At 62.7% G+C, this 20309-nt stretch overlaps 3 protein-coding genes across 7 annotated transcripts in view; 2 read left to right on the top strand and 1 right to left on the bottom strand.

The window, feature by feature from the left end:
• ARR3 (arrestin 3) overlaps positions 1-20309 on the bottom strand; it is a 349343-nt gene that overhangs the window by 10771 nt on the left and 318263 nt on the right. The window lies entirely within an intron of this gene.
• On the top strand, positions 1583-13083 carry LOC104054326 (phosphatidylinositol 3,4,5-trisphosphate 5-phosphatase 2). Of its 2 annotated transcripts, XM_054076012.1 has the most exons (28): positions 1584-2278; positions 2425-2861; positions 4001-4064; positions 4833-4971; positions 5049-5199; positions 5321-5461; positions 5602-5689; positions 6029-6115; positions 6379-6486; positions 6570-6684; positions 6875-6981; positions 7119-7221; positions 7634-7830; positions 8122-8239; positions 8330-8426; positions 8607-8745; positions 8846-8945; positions 9282-9370; positions 9606-9687; positions 9788-9877; positions 9957-10073; positions 10177-10265; positions 10480-10567; positions 10768-10923; positions 11101-11182; positions 11283-11796; positions 12063-12178; positions 12456-13083. In XM_054076012.1, the coding sequence occupies exons 2-28, from the start codon at positions 2725-2727 to the stop codon at positions 12517-12519; spliced, it is 3378 nt and encodes a 1125-aa protein (XP_053931987.1). In that variant the 5' UTR covers positions 1584-2278; positions 2425-2724; the 3' UTR covers positions 12520-13083. The 2 variants fall into 2 exon arrangements, with proteins under 2 accessions (XP_053931986.1, XP_053931987.1); XM_054076011.1 differs by having other exon boundaries at positions 1583-2278; positions 12063-13083.
• P2RY4 (pyrimidinergic receptor P2Y4) lies at positions 14122-19537 on the top strand. 4 transcript variants are annotated; one of them, XM_054076019.1, is made up of 2 exons: positions 14122-14273; positions 17869-19536. In XM_054076019.1, the coding sequence occupies exon 2, from the start codon at positions 17885-17887 to the stop codon at positions 19007-19009; it is 1125 nt and encodes a 374-aa protein (XP_053931994.1). In that variant the 5' UTR covers positions 14122-14273; positions 17869-17884; the 3' UTR covers positions 19010-19536. The 4 variants fall into 4 exon arrangements, with proteins under 4 accessions (XP_053931994.1, XP_053931993.1, XP_053931996.1 ...); XM_054076018.1 differs by having other exon boundaries at positions 15944-19536; XM_054076021.1 differs by lacking the exon at positions 14122-14273 and adding an exon at positions 14357-16420 and having other exon boundaries at positions 17869-19537.

Genomic DNA, 20309 nt, shown 5'->3' with positions numbered 1-20309 from the left:
GGACAGTGCTCCACAGTGTCCTGCCTCCCTGAGGATGGTTGTGGGGCTTCCCATGTCCACTCACTTCAGCACCCCTGCCTGCAGGCCTGCCCTCCAAAGGGAGCCCGGGTTGAGCCGCAGGCACCAGCAAGCTGGCTCTGGTGAACCCACAATACCTTCCAAAATACAACTGTCCCCGGGCACTGGCAGAGCTCCCTGGGTGCTGGTGCATCCGGCACGATCCCGACGCAGCCTCTGGCACCGCACACCGCAGCCACCTTACATAAACGCCCACAGCCGGCACTGCTGATTTCTCAAAGTCCCTCAGAGCTCCAGGTCTTCCTTCCTTAATCCGGATTAGGTGGCGCGGATGGCATTAATTGGAAGGCAGGCGCCTCTGCAGCTGTGGGGAATTACTGCTGCCTTGTTAAGTAATGGGAGGGAGAAGTGCTGGTGGGAGAGGGGTTTTGATGGGGTGGATTCTTCAGACTCCTATTGCTGTGTGCTCCCATGGTGGGGGCTGGTGAGAAATGCAACTGCTGCTGTGCAGCCTGAGCCACCAGCCCAAAACTGAATGGATTGCCTGACTTCTTGATGGCCTTGGCCACAGGTTCCTCTTGAGGCTTGGAGCCCAGCACCAAGAAAGCTACTAGACAGAGGTGGCCAGAGGTTCCTTTCACAGCCGGGAACCCAGCAGGAAGCCTTGGTGGGGGCTTTTGGCACGTCTGTGCCAGCAGGCTCGGGCAGACAGTGGTGGGGGATGATCTCTTGGGGTTGGGCTCATGGCTGCAGCGGTCAGCTCGGGATGCCAAAGGAAGTGAACAACCCAGAGCATGGCCCAGCATGGCATTCTGTCCTCATCCATCCTCCTCTGGCGGGAACCCGCTGCCCTATGTCCCCCCTGGAGCAGTGCTGGTGCTCCTGAGCACCTTGGCAGCATTCAGTGCCAATGCTCATCTGTAATTAATTGCTCTAATCACCCCAGTGCAGCCCCACGCACACGGCCCGCTTGCTCCTTGCCAGAGGACCAAACCACACAGGGGCTGCAGGGAACCCCGCTGCTTCTTGCAGCCCCATCCTCTTGTGAGACCGCACCTCGAATACTGTGTTCAGTTCTGGACCCCTCACCACAAGAAGGATGTTGAGGCTCTGGAGTGTGTCCAGAGAAGAGCAACAAAGCTGCTGAGGGGCTGGAGAACAAGTCTGACGAGGAGTGGCTGAGAGAGCTGGGGTTGTTCAGCCTGGAGAAGAGGAGGCTGAGGGGAGACCTTATTGCTCTCCACAACTACCTGAAAGGAGGTTGTGGAGAGGAGGGAGCTGGGCTCTTCTCCCAAGGGACAGAGGACGGGACAAGAGGGAATGGTCTGAAGCTCCGCCAGGGGAGGTTCAGGTTGGATATCAGAAAAAAATTCTTCACAGAAAGATTCATCGGCACTGGAACAGCTGCCCAGGGAGGGGGTCGAGTCGCCTTCCCTGGAGGTGTTTAAGGAACGGGTGGATGAAGTGCTGAGGGACATGGTTTAAGGGAGTGTTAGGAATGGTTGGACTCGATGATCCAATGGGTCCTTTCCAACCTGGTGATTCTGTGATTCTGTGATCCTGCTGGGAAAAGCCTCCCTCCTTCCCAAATCCCCACTGGGGCCCCCCGAGCCGCTCTCCCCTTCTGGCACGGGTGCACAGACCGGGTGCTGGGGATGCCACGGCCGGTGCCTCGCTCGCTCGACGGCAGCAGCACCCCCGTGCCCGCACAGCCGGCGGCGAACGGCAGAGCTCAGCCCCACCGCGGCTGACAAAGTCCCACCGCCCCAAACTCATCCTGGGGGCTCGGTGCTCCCTCCCGGGGGGTCCCGACTGAGGGATGGGGCTCTCTCGGCTCCATCGCGCCCCCCGGGGATGGTGGGCGGTGGGGAGCGGGGTGGGGCAGAGCCCCTGCCGCGGGGCTGCTCCCGCGGCCGCAGCCTTCCCTCATCGCGGGGCCGGAGGAGGAGCGAGGAGGCCGGTCCTGGCGGAGGGGAGAGCAGAGAAGGAGGAAGAGCGCAGCAGCGGCCGATCGGCGGGGAGCCGCGAGGGAGCGGCCCGAGGAGCGCCGGCACCGCCGCGGGCGACGCCTGAGCCCGAGCGGCCGCCCCGACGGCAGCGCGCCCCGGGCAGGGCCGCACCGCGCCCCGGGGGGGGAAGCCCGGAGCGGCCGGGGCAGCATCGCGGCTCTGCCGCCGCTTGGCTGCGCCCCAAAGCTCGGCTCGCCGCCCTCAGCCCCCGCGAGAGCCACAGCAGCCCCGCGCCGCGTCTGTGCGGGCCGGTGAGTGCCGGGGGAGGGCCGGGCCCCCGCGGCGTGGCCTCTGCTCGCCGCGCGTCGCGGCACGATGGTGGCCCCGGGGCGGCAGCGCGGGGAGGTCCTCCCGCAGGAAGGGACCGTTCATTGATCTTCCCCTCTGCGCCCCGCAGGCCGGAGCCCCCCCGTGATGAGGAGCAGCATCGGGACCCCCAGCGCCCCCCAGCCGCGCCCCCGGCCCCGCTGCTGCTGCGCTGCCCGGCCGCGGGGCGCCTCGTCCCCGTGAGCATCAGCTCGGCCGCTGCCCGTCGCCCGCTCGCTTGGGTCCCGGGGGGCTGGTGGCCCCTTAGCACCCCCACCTTCGCCTTCCGCAGCCAACCCCGCGGGTCAGCCGATGGCCACCGTCCGCTGCTGAGCCCCGAAGAGGGGCCGGGACGGGGCACAGCGCAGCCGGCACCCCGCTCTTTGGAAGGATGGCGGCAGCAAGCTGGTACCACCGTGACATCAGCCGGGTGGTGGCAGAGGAGCTGCTGGCCAAGGCCGGGAGGGATGGCTGCTTCCTGGTGCGGGACAGCGAGTCGGTCTCGGGGGCGTATGCCCTTTGCCTTCTGTGAGTCCCCTGCCTGCCTTCTGCTGGTGGCTTCTCTCTCTGGTCGCTGTTGGGGTCCCTCTCCCTGCTCCTGGCATACGGCTCTTGGCACTGCGAAGCCTAGTGGAAAAGCCTCCCGCAGGGATGCTGGCGGGGTGCCAGCTCTCTTTGGCATGCTCTTTTTGGGTGATCCCCAAGTCAGACCAGGGGAAAACTCCGTGTCCTTGGCCTGGGCCAGCAGCCCTGCCTGGCACCAAGGTGGACCCCCAAATCTAGGGCACCCCGAGCCCTTCTGAGCTGCCTGGCCCCGTGCATAGGAGTGGGAAAGGCTGACTTGTATCCCCACACTCTGTGAAAACAAACATCTCCTCTCCCTCCAACCTCCAATGTGGATACATCCAAACTGCACCTCAGACGCCAGGATTTGGGGGCTGCATCCCCCACTGCACATAGGGCGCCTCATCATCCCTACATGGGGGTTGGGCTTACAGCCCTGGAAGGCACTGCTGCTGGGGGTGCCTGCACCCCCTCCCTGCTGCTGTCCTTGCTGCCTGCGCCCTTCCTGCGGCTGAGTGACACGCCTGCGGTGGGGGGAACACGCGGGGCAGCGCCTTGGCAGGTTTGGCAGGATGCTCCCCTCTTTCCTGTGCTGGCCGGGCCTGGCACGTGGGGCAAGTTGCAATAGTGCTGAGGGGCACAGGAGGTGGGGGGCACGGCCCAGGTTCTGCCAGCATCCGAGCACCAAGTCCAACAGGACGGTGGCACGGGCAGGGATGAGCGAGTACAACCACGCTGTTGCAGCCACACGAAGCACAACACTAGGTTCTGGCTGGCTGAAAGCCCTTGGACCCCAGGGCCGTGGGCATCCCAGCAAACGCTGGTGGAGATGTGGCTGAGCCCCCAGCGTGCTGTGGCCAAGCCTGCTGCATGCGGGGTGCTGTTTGGAGGCAGAGGGATCCTACGCATCCTCCCCCACAAATGGGTGCAGATGCAGAGATGAGGGTGATGCTTTAATTTCCTGCAGCGGGAGCTTAGTTCCTCTCTTCGCAGAGGGCACGGGGTGTTTGCATCAGGGCTGGGTGTCAGGTACCCCTCATCGCTGCCACGTGCCCATGCTGTTGTGGGGGTGTGATGGGAGACCCTCGTCTGCTCTCTCCCAGGTTTCAGCGGCACGTCCACACCTACCGCATCCTCCCTGATGACGAGGGGCTGCTCTCTGTCCAGGTGGGTGCCCAAAGCCTGGGTGCTGCTGGGGAGCACTCCCTGCCTTGGCTAATGCTGGTGGGCCACTGGCTGCCAGCTGGGGCCGGGCAGGATGCAGGTGCGAAGGGGCCAGGGTGCTCTCCTCCCCCACGCAGCACCCAGAGAGTCGGCGCTGCCTGGCCTCGCCAGCACTGCGAGCAATCTGTGCGGTTTGTTTTTTGCATGAGCTGCTTGCAGCTCAGGATGTGAGCACTTTGCAGCCACCCCTGCAGCACGGGGCCACCTGGGAAGGCTGCCTACTTGCCAGCCCCATGGCTGCCACCAGCCAGCCTGGGGTGGCACAGCAAAATGCTTGTCCCCTTCCTGCCTCTGTCCCTTGGTCATGCAACCCCAATCCTCTCCATGTTGTCCCTGTGATGTTTCTCCTGGCCGTCAGCTTGGCCTCCGTTCCCTTCTTTGGTGTCACTTCAGCGGTTTCTCCTGGTACCCGGCTCTCTGCGGCTGCCCTTTATAGCCCCTAAAAAGGCCATCCCAAGGGTTCCTAGGGAGCATCCTCATCTGCTGCATGAGATGGACATCTCGACACTCCTCTCCTTCCCCTGCTGCCCTGCATGGGGCCAGGATAAGCTCCCCAAAACTCACCATGGGCACATTTTGGGGGACAGACCTGTTGTCCATGGCAGGCTGGTCTGTGCCTGGTGTTGGGGCTGCTCTGGCATATGGAGCTGGCAGAGGAGGCTTCATAGAACAGTTAGGGATGACATGCTCCTTCCACCTCTGCCTCCCCAGACCATCCAAGGCATCCAGGCCAAGTGCTTCCGCACCCTCCCCGACCTGATCTGCGCCTACCAGCAGCCCAACAACGGGCTGGTGACGCCCCTGCTCTACCCCGTGCACCGGGCACGGCAGGCGGCTGACGAGGACTCAGGTGAGCTGGGGGTGGGGACCCTGCTAGGCTGCGAGTGTGGGGGGGGTCCTGCTGAGCCATCTGTCCTCTGTTCACAGATGGGGAGGACAGCCGAGGTGGTGGGCATGTGGCGAGCACAGTCCCAGCTGGGGGAGCCGGGGTGGGCACGTGGCTCAGCGCTCCCATTGCCAGCCGGACCCACATCTCGCAGCAGCTACACCAGAGGCTGCAGGAGCAGGTCCACAGCAGGTAACGCACCTTGCCCACCCCGGGCTGATGGAGGCGATGGGGTGAGTGTGGCCACCTCCTTCACAAGAGTGGCATACCCTGGGAAGGGCATCTTTCCAAAGATGCCCATCTCACCTTGCAGCCCGGCCAATGACTTCATGGGCTTCATGGCAGAGTACCTGAACCACCACTTGCAGCTGGACCTGGAGGCACTGCGCCTCGGGCACCCACAGCTGCGGCACCTCAGCACCGCGCTCGTCACTGCCTGCCGGGGGCTGCACAGGTGAGTGGTCCAGGAATGGCAGAGGGTGGTGGGACTGCTCACCAGAACCACTCACCTCATCCTCTTTGTGGTAGCCAAGCATCACCACCAAGGCTTGGAAGATGCCTTCACTGGCTCTCACCCCCTCTTCTCCTCTGCAGTGAGATTGACTTCACGCTGGCCGGTCTGGAGACACTGGCCAAGGTGTTTGACCCCCCCACATCTCCTTGCAACCCACCCAGGGAGCAGGTGAGACCCCTTGGGCCACCAAAGCCTCCCGCTGCCTGCGGGCACCTCCTCATGTGAGGCTGGGTGCCACTGGTCTGCAGGGTAGGCGGTCAGGGTGAGTTTGGTGCCCATCGGCACCCAGAGGTGCTGCACACTCCATGCCAGTAGTCCCTGCAGCCACAGAGGGGACCTGGCTCCCTGTGGCCTCGAGACTCCCTTCAGGTTGTGGCAAGGGGAGAAGCTGCTTCCCCTCCCATGCCCTGGGATCCCCATGTCTCAGGGTGCAGCTGCACCCATGGGGAGGAAACCCCTGGCCTGCTGCTACTGTGCTGCTCCAAAAGCATCTGTCCTTTCCCTCAGGGTCTGCTGACCAGCGATCCCGATCTTGAGCTGCTCCTCAACAAGATATCTACGGTCAATCAGCTCCTCTCTTCACTGGAGAAGAAGGTGCCTGTCCCCCACAATTCCAGGCTGGAGAAGCCTGGCTGGGTGCAGGGGGGGTCACGGCCACTGCAAATCATACCCACAGCTCAGCTCAGCGCCCTGGGCTGGGGAACATCCCTCTGCCCCAGATTAAACCCTCCGGCAAAGGAAGCTGCTGGCAGTGGCACAGCCCTGGGGCACCTCTCAGGGCAGGAGGGACTGGCGCAGGGTGACCAGGGCTCCCAGTTATCCCAGTGCCCCCGGACCAGTGCCTGTCTCTCTGGCAGGTGCTGAAGTCGCTGCAGGAGACGATGTCGAGACACAACCTGGCGCTGCCCAGCGTGGCGGCAGCCCCACCGCCGGCCGCCAAGCCGCTGGCCGTGCAGAGCTTCGAGGTGAGGGCGCAGCAGGGCCCTGGTGCCACTGCTCAGGCAGGGAGGGCACGGGGCAGACCCGGGAACCGCGTCCCTGTCTGCAGGTGAAGGTGGGCAAGTCGCAGCGGGCAACACTGACGGTGGATGTGGAAGCGGGCATGGTGGCCATCACCAAGCGGGGTAGCGGGTCCCCAGAGGAGACAATCCCGCAGGACAAAAGTAAGGAGCTGCCAACCCCCCATCAGCCACTGACGGGGTTCTGCAGGGCTGTGGGAGTCCCCGGCGCAGGCCTGATGCCAGGGTGATGGGCTGCAGACCCAGTCGCACCCTGAGGCCCCATCCCACACTGCCTGCTGGCCCCGTGGCAGGAGGGTGGTGCCACCCTCGCTCCCTCATGCCCGGTGTTCAGTCCTGCAGCTGATCAAATACCAGAGCGTGCAGAGCAAGGTGAGGCTGGTGTACGACCGGGAACCACAGAAGAGTCTGAGCAGAGACTTTGTCTTCCCCAGCGCACGGGTAAGTGACACCAGCTGCACTTGCTGGGTGTCCCGAGGGATACAGATCCCTTGCGTAGGGACGCTGCGAGCCAGTTCCTGTGCCTGGGGTTGACAGCCCCCCGACCCAGCTCCTAAGACACCCCTATCATCCTGCAGAAGCGAGAGGCCTTCTGCCAGCTGCTGCAGCTGATGAAGATCCAGCACTCCAACCTGGACGAGCCTGACCTCATCTCAGTGTATGTCGGGACGTGGAACATGGGTAAGGGGCCAGGATAAGACTGTGTTTTCCTCGGAGGCTGCCATGGCTTGTTGTGAGCTCAGGTGGGTTTGGGGAGGTGAAGGCTGTGGGGAGCTGCCCTAGGAAACCTCAGTTTCAGACCTCAGTCACAGCTGGTCCTCGGTGGGAGGAGGAGGCTGGAGGAGCCCCTGACCTGGCTGCTTTTGGGTTTGTCTCTCCCATCATGATCTACTCACCTTGTGGCTGTTGGAGGAGCTGGGGGGGTTCTGGGTGGTAGCAGTAAATCCAGATCAATCTCGGATCCACCTGGGGGAACCACGGGGCTGGCATGATACTCCTTGTCCCTGGTGGGTCCTGGAGATGCGCAGGGTCTGTGGTTAGAGAGGAGCTGGCATGCTGTCCCCTCCAGTGCTCTGCTGTCCCCTGCCCGCAGGCAGCACGCCGCCGCCCCGCTCCCTCGCCTCCTGGCTGACCTCGAGGGGCTTGGGGCGCACGCAGGATGAGACCACCGCCTCCATCCCCCACGACATCTACGTTATCGGCACTCAGGAGAACTCCCTGGGCGACCGCGAGTGGGTCGAGTTCCTCCGTGCATCTCTGAAGACCCTGATGGCCATCGATTACCGAGTGGTAATGGCGGGTCACAGCCTGGACTCCCCTGGTTGTGCCAAGGAGGGGCACCCACTGCTGAACAGGCTAAAAGCCACCCCCAGGGCTCCTACCCCAAATCCCGGGTCCTCTCCAACCCCAAATCCAGTCCAAAGAACCTCCTGTGCATGGTGGACCCCATGCAGGAGGTGCCATCCCCAGGGGCCACCTTTCAGGGGTGGGTTGTCTGACCTCGCTGTTTGTCCGTCACCACCTTGGTCAGCTCTGGGGTGATGTGGAGAGCAGGCAGGTTCACCCCTCGCTCCCCTGTAGATCGCCCTGCAATGCCTCTGGAGCATCAAAATCGTGGTGCTGGTGAAGCCTGAGCACGAGCGGCGCATCAGCCACGTCCACACCTCCAGCGTGAAAACTGGGATCGCCAACACGCTGGGTAGGGATGGGGGCAAGGGGGATGCCCTGGACCCAGGGCAGGGGGCATCTCAGGGCCTCCCTGGAGCTTAGTGCCTGGCCCAAATTGCAGGGAACAAGGGAGCTGTGGGTGTCTCCTTCCTTTTCAACGGGACCTCGTTTGGCTTCGTCAACTGCCACCTGGCCTCTGGCAGCGAGAAGACCCACAGGTGATGGAGAGGTTGGGTGGGACGGGGCTGCCCTGGGGGCAAGTGGTGTCTCAGGGAGCTGGAGGAACCTGGAGGGCTGTGGGACTGTCCCTGTCACCCTCCTGTCCCCACCTGGCAGGGGCAGGATGAGGATGAGGTGTCCCCAGACAGGTTCATGCTGTGCTGTCATCCTACCCACAGGCGTAACCAGAACTACAGCGATATCCTGCGCTCCCTGGTCCTGGGCGACAAGCGGCTCAGTGCCTTTGACCTCACCCTGCGCTTCAACCACCTCTTCTGGTTCGGGGACCTCAACTACCGCCTAGACATGGATGTGCAGGTGGGATCCCGCAGGAGGTGGCAGAAGCTGGCGGCAGCACTGGTGCAGCCACAGGGGTGCCAGGAGCCAGGGCTCACCACACCTTCCTGCCCTGATGCAGGACATCCTCACCCACATCACTAAGAAGGAGTTTGAAGCCCTCCTGGCTGTTGACCAGCTCAACCTGGAGCGGGAGAAGAACAAGGTGTTCCTGCGATTCAGTGAGTGTGAGGGCAAGGGCACTGCGTCAGCCAGGGTGCCGGCAGCCCTCTCCCTGTGCACCTCTGGGACATGGTGATGCTCTGTCCTGGCACAGGGTGCCGAAAGCCTGTGGGACCCTCATGTGCCCCATGGGGCAGGTCCTGGGCTCTGTGTCCCCATAGCACACAAGCTCAAGGGGAGTCAGAGCCTGTCCCGGCTGGGCTGGCTGGTGCCGGCTGCTGGTGTGAGCCCTGGATGGGGACTGTGACAGCCCAGGGGCCTCTCCCCAGCTGGTTGCAGCTCTGGGGACAAGCTGGGACGCTAACCCCATGCCACCTCTGTGTCTTGGTTCCCAGGCGAGGGTGACATCTCCTTCCCACCCACGTACCGGTACGAGCGGGGCTCCCGGGACAGCTACATGTGGCAGAAGTTCAAGCCCACAGGGGTGAGTTCTGGAGCCTCTGGCCAAGCTGCAGGACATCACCAAGGGATGGGGACAACAGGCTGGGATGGGGGGTGGGTCAGCTGTGGGGGGGGTGCTCAGCTCCTCTGCCTCTGCCAGCCTATTCCGTCTCCAAAGCAGGTCCAGGAGGGAAGCAGCTCACTTTCTGGGGTGCTTTTCTGAGCTGGGGGAAGCCAGACCCAAGGGGGCTTTCCTCAATTGCTTTCCTCAATTTTAGATGAGGATCAACGTCCCCTCGTGGTGTGACCGCATCCTGTGGAAGTCGCACCCAGAGACCCACGTGGTCTGCAACTCCTATGGTGAGTGGGAACCCGGGGCTGGGGGGAGCTGGGGGGGCCAGCGCCGCCCGGGACCCCAGGGCTTGGGGGCATCACCTAGCTGCCCCTTCCCACTACCCAGGCTGCACCGATGACATTGTGACCAGCGACCACTCACCCGTCTTCGCCACCTTTGAGGTGGGAGTGACATCGCAGTTTGTGCCCAAGAAGGGTAAGGGGTTGGGATTTGTCAGCCCCCGTGCTGGGTTTGGGGGGAGCCTTGGCCAGCACTGACCTCCTGGTGCCTGCAGCTCCCAGCTCTGGCCCCGAGCCCCTGGCCTGCATCGAGTGGGAGAGCATCGAGGTGATCGTGAAAACCGCCAGCCGCAGCAAATGCTACATCGAGTTCCACTCCTACTGCCTGGAGGGTGAGGTGGCCCCGTGGCGCTGGGGTGCTGGGGTGCCAGGGCTGTGCCGAGGGGATGAGCCGGCCCCGTCTGAAGCTCTGCCCCCCACTCTCCTCCTTGGCAGAGGCTCAGCGGAGTGGGGAGAACACCTCCCAGAGCTGCGACATCCCCGGCTTCCTCAAGCTGGGCTGGTCCGCGAAGCATCTGCCTGTGGTATGCACTGGGGGACCATACTCCTCCCTCCTCTTTCTCATCCCTCCTTGCCTCCCTTGAGCATCCTCCTCCCTCCTATTCCCCATCTCTCCCACCAGTCCTGCACCCTGAGTCCCAAGAGGTGCCAGGGCTGTCACCATCGCCCCCAGGACAGAGCCACCCCTGTGCCACCTGTCCTACAGCACCCCCTGAGCACCCCTCTCTCTGCCTGCAGCTGAACCCCATCCTGCCAGACCTGGAGTACCTGGGGGACCATCACCTGCTCCTCAGCATCAAGGGCGTGGACAGCTGCGAGTCCTATGGTGCGTGTGGGGTGGTGGCATGGTGGCCACCGTGGTGGCTCTGGGGGTGCCAAGCATAGCCCCGCTGGGCTCAGGTAACAGCCTGTGGGTGCGAGGTTTTGCAGCTTGCCAGGAGGGAGCCTGGCACCCACCCCGCCCTGGGGAGCTGTTGCACATTGGGGCTGCGCAGGCGCTAATGCAGGCGGGCGCTGTGCCCACAGGCGAGTGCTGCATCGCAATGAGGTCCATGATCGGCAGCATGGCTCAGCAGTTTGAGACCTTCCTCTTCCACCGCGGTGAGGAGACGGGTTCCATGCGTGGATGGATGAAGGTCCGGGTCCCCAAGGACAGGCACAGCACCCGCGAGAGGCTCTACGGTAAAGAGGGGCACATGCCAGCCCCCTCCCATCACCCTGGCCATGGGGGTCAGGGCCACGTTCGGGCACGGTGTGGCCAAGAGCTGCCCATGCCCCTGCTGCCCTCTTGGACCTCAGCTGAGGGCAGGGGTTGCGTAGTGCCTGGTGGGGACAGGGTAGACTTTGATGCCTTTGCAGAGTGGATCAGCTTTGAGGAGGAGGATGCTGAGCCCGCAGTGGACACACCGTCGTGCCCCAAGCCACCCCTGCAGCGCCTCAGGTACCCAGAGGGCCTCAGCCATGAGCCCTGGCCGGGGGGTGATGCTGAGAGCGCTCCCGCTGTGGGGTGATGCTGAAGCCACTACTTCCGTGCTCCTCAGGAGCCGTCCCCGCAGCCTCCCGGAGCCGGCTGCCAGCTACACCAACCCAGCCTACTTCATCTTCGAGGGCGTCATGTGGGCACCAGGCCCTGGTACTGCTGAAGCTCAGGACAACCGAGCGGAGAGTCTGGCTGGAGGTCAGCGGCACCGCAGCCCCCTTGGGACGCGTGTCCCTTTGCCCTCAGAGGAGGAGCAGCCCAGTGCCCGGCCCCGCTGCATGCCAGGGGCTCCATCCCGGGGGCACCCGCTCAGCGCCCCCGGCGAGGGCCAGCAGAAGAGACCCAAATCGGCCATTGCGGCGAGGGATGTGCCAGGGCCGGGTGACTGCTCGCTGACAGCGCTGCACATGGCTACGTACCTGAGCCAGCTGGACCGGGCGTCCCCCGAGCGCAGAGGGGACAGCCCCAAGACTCCGCTGCACCAGACACACAGCGCCCTGGAGCCACCCCCGCGACCCTACTGCGAGGTACCGAGGGGCACACCGGATGCTCACCAGCACAGCCGCCCCCGAGAGGTATGGCCGTGGTCACCATGGAGCTCTGGAGCTCAGCTGGGGAGCCTGGGGAGCTCAGGGAGGAGAGGGAACCACCAGCAGAGGAGGTGTCCCATCCCCATGCAGTGCGCTGCCCAGTGGAGCCACCGCAGCACAAGCAGTGGGATGTGGTGGAAGGTGGAGGAGCAGCAGTGCACCCAGTTCATGTGAAATGAGGACATACAGGTGGGGACTTCGTGGTCCTGGTGTGATGCTGTTGGCACGTGTCCTTGTTCCTCTTTCCCCAGTGGCCCTGTGACAGGAGTGAGCGCTCCCTCGGTGTTGGGTGCCTGGGCCACCTTGGCTTGCAGCAGGACATGGAAGGGCTGCAGAAGCACAGCTGGGACCACCTGGAGATCTTCAGGTACCCCCAGGCCCTGGAGCTCAGAAAGGGGGGCACCGTGCGAGGCACCTCTTGTGGCCCCAGGGTCTCTGGCAGAGCTGTGCACCCTGGAGGGGAGGAGAAGTGAGCCTTGGGATGGGGACGTGGCTGGCCAGGAGGATATCAAGTCCCTACATCTCCATGGGTGCCCTGGGGCTGTACAGCCTCCCCACTCTTACCCCGCATACATAGATACAGAGGAACAGGACCTGCTGGAGGCTGGGGCGCTCAACCTAACCCATTCCTGGCACATCCACAGCAAGCTCGGCGAGGGCACCGTGGTGAGCCTGCCACAGAGACCTGACCTTGGACCCAGTGCCTAGGTGGGGCTCCAGCACTCACATGCGCTCTCCTCCGCGGAGTGACCGGTGTGGGCAGAGCTGCCAAGCAGGACCGGGCACCCCGGGCTGGAATTATTCCCAACCTGTCTGGCTTCACCACTAAGCAACTGGTGTTCTTCAGCTGGAAAGTCTCGGGAAGCTCTTGTGGCCATCAGGACGGACACTCTCTCGGTCTCACTGCCTGTCTCCATCCTCCCTTCCAAAACCGATGGAAGGACCACGCTGAGCCTCACCTGCAAGGAGGGATGGGAGACACGGAAGATATTGAGGCCACTTGGAAAGTGAAGATCACTGGGAGCTGTGGACCTTGAGGTTCAGCCTCTTCAGGCAGGTGACGTGCAGCCTGCATGGACACAGTGGCATCTGTGGCCAGCCCAGCCCCACACACCATGTGCCTTCGGCCTCGCTGGCCACTCTCTCCTCCCCTGGCTCAGCCCTGTTGGATGACATTCCCAGAGGACTTCTACAGCAGCTGCTCCTGAGGCTGTGGCACTGTTTCCTCTCAAGATCCCTCTTGTTATCCCCACCCAGAATAAAGTCTCAGGGACACTGGGTTGGTGTGTGCGATGCCTGGCTCTGTGCGGGGCCAAGGAGGGAGCTGCCAAGCCGAGACAGGCAAGCTGGGCATGAACACCAGCTCCCGTTGCCTCAGCAGCCCCAGAAGCTTTACTTCCACCTTCCCGCTGTTTAATTGAGGACCCTGCAAAGCCCAACCCTCGAGGCTGCCCTTGCCCGGTGTCCCACGTGGCTCCTGCACGCGGTTGGGCTGGATCCGCCTTGGTGAGTGCTTGCGGTGCCACGGTTCCTCTCCAAAGGCACCAGCGCTGCCCACTCAGCCCCGCACACCCGGCGTCTCCCACACTCTCTGTCCGTGGCTGAGCATCCTCGCACTGCTCCTGCACCGGCCACCCGCCCCTCACACCTCTGCTCCCCTCCGAGCTCGGCTGCTCTGGCCCACAGCCCCCTATGTCTCCAAGAGCCCCCCTTGGAGACCCTGGACCAGGAATAACTTTGCAAGCAGTGGGGGCACCCGCTCGCCTGCAAACACTGGGACTCCCTGACCAGCAAAGTCCCGGCTGCTGCAAAGTTTTGTCCCCGTTTTGGGGACACTATGCCCAGGCTGTCCTCAAGGTGGCAGTGGCCACCTTTGTCCCCAGGATTGCCCCACAGGGTTAGGGTGCCAGCAGGGCAGCACCCCCGGGATGCGCTGCCGGGCCCCTCAGGCTGCCCGGGGCTGGGTGAGGGGCTGCGGTCCCCACAGACCGGGGGCTGTGGTCCCTGTGGTTGAGGGACCACGGTCCCCCGAGATGAGGGGCTGTGGTCCCCTTGGCCAAAGTGCCCTGGCCTCCATGGGCAAATGGCCACAGCCCACGGGCGAAGCCAACACGTCTCGCGTCTGGGCGGCTGCGAGGGCTGCCGTCGGCCCAAAGCCGGTAGGGCGATGGCCAGGATGGGTGTGCGTTGGGGCTGAGCCCCGCGGGCGGCCCTGGGGTGGGCAGGGATGTGGGCACGGGGCACTGCCAGCTCTGCTCCTGCGCCCGCCTCCGCCCGCCTCCAGCCCTGCCTCTCCCAGGCACTTTGCTCCCGGTGGGACGGCAGGAGCGGGCACGGACGGCGCAGCACGGGGTGCGGGACGGGGCACGGCAGCGCTGCCGGCATGGCCCTCAGCCCCGCGGGGGACGGGCGCTGCCTGGGGGTGCCCCGCTCCTGAGAGCCGCCCCAGCCCAGGACAGCAGGTGAGCTGGGCATCCCGTGCCTGCTGGAGGGCAGCAGGTGGGACTGCCCCACCACGGCCGTGCCATGGCCATACAAACCCAGCTGGGCTTCGAGGAGCCCTGTGGGGAGAAGCTTTGGCCCCTCAAGGGATGGAGGTGGGATCCCCAGGGGTGGACGGGTGTGGGGTGAGGTTCAACCAGGTCTCCCCATCCCTTCACCATCCTGAAATCCCTCCATGCATCCTCCTGCCTAGCACACCATCCATCGCTTCTTCCATCCCCAAGGGCCTTCATCCTTCCCACTGCAGCCACCTCCTCTCACCCTCTCCATCTCCCACATCGCTGTGTCCTCACACAGCAAAGCTGCCCTGGGGCTGCCCCAGCCCGGCGATGCTCCTGCCCTTCCTGAGAGAGGTGAAGGGACAGGGAAAGGTCACCCAAGGGAGAAAGGAAACCCTCACCTCCCACCCTGCAGAGACAGGGGGTCACCTCGGAGCAGGGGATGTGATGGGCACTGAGGGAAGCACCCAGCCCTGCTGGCATCCCCAGGGAGGAGGTGCTGGCGCCCGGGAAGCGCAGGCAGATCGTGCTTTGGCTGCTCTTGGAGCTGAAGGGAAGGATCGAAAAGAAATTAGGTCACGCTCCCCTTGTGCCGGGGCTTTGGCTGCACAAACCACGTGGCGATTAGGGACAAGGGTCCTTCTCCAGGATATTTTGCATAATTTCCCCTTGTTTTGCAATTTCCAAGAGCTTAAGTGAGAAGAAAAGCCCTGTTTTCCCCGTGCTCCAGCGATCGCTGGTCCCAGGCTCACCCAGCGCTGTGTCCCTCGACCGCTGCTCGCTCCCCTCTGAAATCCACTCTGCTGTCCCCTCTCCAAAGCTCCCGCCTGCTGCGCGACCACCCCTGACCCACCGTCCTGTCCTGCTAGCATGCAGGACTTTGGCTCCAGGGCAGAGTCTGCCCTCAGCTGCACCGCTCATTCATTCCACTGGTGCCTTTCCAACGCCCCCGTGAACACCCGGGGTCTGCAGCCTCAGCCAGCTGAGCCTGGGCTGGGGGCACCCACCAGCTCCCTCGCTGCTTCCCGGGATGTGCACAGGGGCCAACCTGCAGGCACCATCCCACAGGGACGCGCTTGCCCTGGACGAGGGATTTTGCAGCACCTCATCCCTCGTGCATCCATAAAACAGACAGGGCAGGAGCAGGCATCACCTCCTCAGCTCCCTGTCCTTCCCTGCGGCATCTTCCATCTCCTGCTCCGGCTGCGAGCCCGAATGCTCGGCTCAGACCTCACTGTGACTGTGCTTGGTCGCTCCTCAAAAAGCTGGAGAGGCTGTGGCCAGCGAGAGCTTTGCTGGGGACATCAGGGAGGAGCAGGAACAGGCCCAGTGGTGACGTGTCCTCAGGGTGGACTGATGTGAATCAGGAATTCAAAGCACTGATTTTTTGATCGTGACTAAGATAAGGAAGCAGGACACCTGGTGAGATAAACCTTGCCAAACGCCACCTTCTTTGGCATTGTTCTTTTTGGTGGTTTTCCCAAGAGGAAGCTCACGCAGGAACAGTTAAATTGCTCTGCTGAGAGCTGACCCTGCTCAGGCTTTCTCAGCCACCCAAGCCCCATACCTGCACTCTCCTCCAAGAACCTTGCTGCTGCTCAGGATTTTTCCTTATGCATTTCTCACACCAGGTTATTACTTTTTGTTTATTGGCTTCTTCGTATCTTGGCTGTTGACCTATGCCTTTGGTCTCTGGATCCTGCGGCACCTCTAGTTGGGCTGAAGGCTTCACGCACACTTCCTGTCAGAGGCTGGAAGAGGAAAATAAATCTCCCTGTGCCTCATCTCTGGGCAGCATTGCAGCTTGGGGAGATGCAGCTGCTGGGCTGGAACCAGTATGACCAGCACAGCGTTCTTGGCATCAGAACCAGCCCCGTGGGGCCACCGCTGGTGCTTGGAAGCTCAGGGTTTTCCCTCCTGATTCTGGGAAAACAGCAAGTTCTTCCCACTGTTAATGTTTGATCAGGACCTGCCTGTTGCTCTCTGAACTCATCCCCGTAATAAAGCCAGGCACCTGCCCGCGCTGCCCACGGTGGGAAGGAAGCCGCGGGATGTTTGACGGGAGCCCAAAGCTGCAGCTCAGCCCACAACTCAAACAGAGCACGGAGGTACGTGCGGCATGGAGGGGCCGGTCCCGCGGCCACCCGCCTGCCCATCTGCCTGCTGATTCATTTACGATCATCTCTGTAAACTCAGGGATGTCTTTCTGGGTGAGGCTCTGCAGGAAGAAGCGTGGAAGATGGGTCACAGCTCAGTTGATCTGTGGATACACCCTCAGCAGCCCACATCCACGCATCTTGGTGACGAAGGCAGAGAGCAATTAGGAGAGGAATGATGAGGGAGCCAATGGACGAAGGAGCCCGAGAGGGTGCTGCTTTCCACCTCATACCACCAACACCAGCATCCGACGAACGTGCATCATCTCCCTGAGCCCCAGGTCCTCCCCTGACCTCACACCCATCGACTGTACCAATGGAAACTGGAGGCACACCAGCACTTCCTCCATCAGATACAGTTTTTGGCTGCACTCTCATCTCTGGTGGCCCCACAGCAGATGCTCCTACTCCTGCAGGTTACTCATCCAACGTCTGTCTTTGGTCAGCAGAGGCAACCACTCCGAAATCACTCTGCCAGTGACGGTTGTGGGTGAGGAGGTACCGAGGTGTGGTCAGCCTTCTCCGGTCTTTTGCTGGATACCATGACGGTGGCAGAAGCTCCCTCTTCCCTCTGGAGGAGCGCAGACTGAACTTCAGATATCCCAAGAGGCAAACGCAACCCTTCAACAGCTCACCCTTTTGCCTCAGGGCCCGATTTGCCAGGGGGATGCAGCTCCCAGCCTTTGATCCTAACAATGTGCAAGGGAAAACATCCTGCCTGCCTTCTGAACTTGCACTGTCTTGGGCTGGGACTTGGCTCTGGCAAAGCTCCTCTCCGCAGGGCTTAGATCATCCCTCTCCTACGGAGAATACCCACCAGCTGGAGGCCCCTCGCCGCCCAGGGACGCTCTCTCCCAAAGGCTCTCTTAACAGCCCCCCAAGGATTTCTCTGGGCCACAATATTCCCCCAGACAAGCCTTTCTTCTCCTCCCGCCTTTCTTCAGTCAAGGAGCCCTCCGGGATGAGCAGCGCTGTCAGGATGGTGCCAATTAGGCTGAGCTGGCTTCCAAGAGGCTGTGCTGGCCCCGGCCGGGGGCTGCTGTTGCTCATAAAGGTCTCATTGTTCAGCGCGCTGTGGGGCTGCTGGCCGGCGGGGCCGGCGTGGTCCTCTGTCTCAGGCACGCTTCCCGGCTCCACGCGGCGCTGGTGGCACAACACGCTGCTCAAAGCCATGATTAATGGGTGTGATTGCGGGGGCTGGGGAGGGGAGGATTTGTCAAACCCCCCTCCGGTCCCCGCGAGGCCCGAACGCGCGAGCTGAGAAAAGCCAGAGAACCATCAAAGTGGCCGGAGCTCCTGGAGGGGGGGAAAAAGCTGGCATCTTTGGCTCCCTTCCACGCTTCGTGCCTGACAATGGTCATGATTAACAACTAATGTGCTTTTATTAACTGGTCCTCTAGATCTGGCTTGAAGAACATGGCCACTTCAGTGAGGACGTTCCCAGTTGCCTCGTGGACACCAACACCGGCTCCGGGGCTGGGAGAAAACACCACCGTGGTGGTGGAGGCAAAGTGTGTCTTCAACGAGGAGTTCAAGTTCATCCTGCTGCCCGTCTCTTACAGTTTTGTCTTCGTGGTGGGACTGCTCCTAAACTCCTGGGCCCTGTGGTTGTTCATCTGCAAGATGAGGCCCTGGAATGCCACAACTACATACATGTTCAACCTGGCTGTCTCTGACACACTCTACGTCCTCTCCCTCCCCACCCTGGTCTACTATTACGCCGACCGCAACAACTGGCCCTTTGGGAAATGGCTCTGCAAGATCGTGCGCTTCCTCTTCTATGCGAACCTCTACAGCAGCATCCTCTTCCTGACGTGTATCAGCGTCCACCGCTACGTAGGCATCTGCCACCCCATCCGCTCCCTGAAATGGGTGAAAACCAAGCACGCCCGCATCATTTGTGTGAGTGCCTGGCTTGTCGTCATCATCTGTCTCATCCCCAACCTCATCTTTGTCACCACCAGCTCCAGGGGCAACAGCACCCTGTGCCACGACACCACCAAGCCTGAGGAGTTTGACCATTACGTGCACTACAGCTCCTCCATCATGGCCCTCCTCTTCGGAGTCCCCTTCCTGGTGATCGTCCTGTGCTACTGCCTGATGGCCAAGAGACTCTGCAAGTCGAGCTTCTTCAGCCCTGGCCCCCGAATGCCCTCCTACAAGAAGCGCTCCATCAAGATGATCATTGTCGTGCTCACAGTCTTCGCCATCTGTTTCGTGCCCTTCCACATCACCCGCACCATCTACTACACCTCCCGCTACTTCCAAGCTGACTGCCAGACCCTCAACATCATCAACTTCACCTACAAGATCACTCGGCCCCTGGCCAGCATCAACAGCTGCCTCGACCCCATCTTGTACTTCTTGGCTGGGGACAAGTACCGGGGGTTGATGCACCGGGGGCCGGCCCAGCGCCTCCGGCCCGTGCCCACGTGTGACCTGGCCCTGGTGTCCCCCTCCACGGACGATGGCCTGGGTGACAGCCACACTGCCAGTGACACTCGAGGGACAGGGACAGCACGGAGCAGAGGCGGGTGCTGAGGGTTCCGGTAACCTCATCCTCGGTTTCCACAAGTTGCAGCCCCTCCAGGCTCCGTGTGGGCACTCCCGGGTCCCCAGGCCTGACCTCCTGCCCAGGCTCTGCAGGGCTGGTGGCCATGGGGCTTGTCCCAGTGCTGGCCTGAGATGCTGCGGGAGGGGGATACTGGTGCCACGCGGGGCAGGACAGCCACCGGACTCCTGGGGGGATGGGAAGGATGCTGAGAAAGCCCTTTCTGGGCAGGCAGGCTGGTGTCCCATCCCATGGCACGGCGGGGGACACGTCGGGGCTGACAGGTCTCTAAAGAGAGGGGACACTGGTCCCTCCGTGGGCACACACAGCCCTGCCAGTCTGCTCGATGGTGACATGCCGGCATAAGGACACGGAGCCGATGCTGGGGTCCTGGTGTGCCCGGTGAAGGCTCTCGGGGATGTCCCTGTCACAGTGCTGGCCTTGGGAGAGGAGTGACACAGCATGGGGCACTCGCTGCCCATCATTGCCCAATAAAGCCCCTTCCTCTTTCTCTACACACGGCCCCGTTTCTCCCCACAGCAGAAGGAAGAGGGACTGGACGCCCACCCTCGCCCCAGAAAGCATTTGAGAGCAGAGAAAAGCCACCCGCTGCCTCAGCACCGGCGCGGGTTCGGAGCTGGGGGTTGAGCAGCGACACCCGGGGCGGTGGAAGAGTCCCCGCGAATCTGCTTTTATGGGTATTTGCTTTCCAAATGTTTACTCAGCCCGTTTGTTTGACCAAGTGTCTGCGCAGAGAGGAGCGGGCCAGAGATGGCTATCAGCGCTGCCAACTCTCCCACACCAGCCCGGGACGGGTAGGACGGGGCTGTCCCTGCCCCCACGAGTCTGCCCAGCACAGGGAAGGGAAGCCCATGGCATCACCGAGGTGTCCCCTCAGCCATGGCCATGAGGCACCAGCCACACAGCCACATCCCACCAGGAGCTGCCCACGTCACTTGAGGAGGGAAAGAACCTCAGGATGCTGCATCCCAGCCCCACATCCCCATCCCACGGGATAGTGGTACTCAGAGAACCCCCGACTCACCACCAAGCTGAAAGCAGAGCCAGGAGGAGACATCCCTCCCGAGCCCAGCTAACCCAGTAACAGCAGAGGTCATTTCTCACCTCTCGTTATATCTGATGTGGTCCAGGTGGACCCTGGAGCTGCTCGCTTGCACCTGAGAGGTGCAAGGACCACACCAAGCATGGTCCCAGCCCCGGAGGTAGGGCAGCCAGGGATGGGACACAGGTGGGTGGCAGGTCCACCCACATGGGTAGGACGGGGGTGGG

The sequence above is a fragment of the Cuculus canorus genome, chromosome 10 (genome assembly GCF_017976375.1).
Source record: "Cuculus canorus isolate bCucCan1 chromosome 10, bCucCan1.pri, whole genome shotgun sequence".
Classification (NCBI taxonomy): domain Eukaryota; kingdom Metazoa; phylum Chordata; class Aves; order Cuculiformes; family Cuculidae; genus Cuculus; species Cuculus canorus.
Note: the sequence above shows the minus strand (reverse complement) of the source record. Positions and strands in the feature narration are given on the sequence as shown.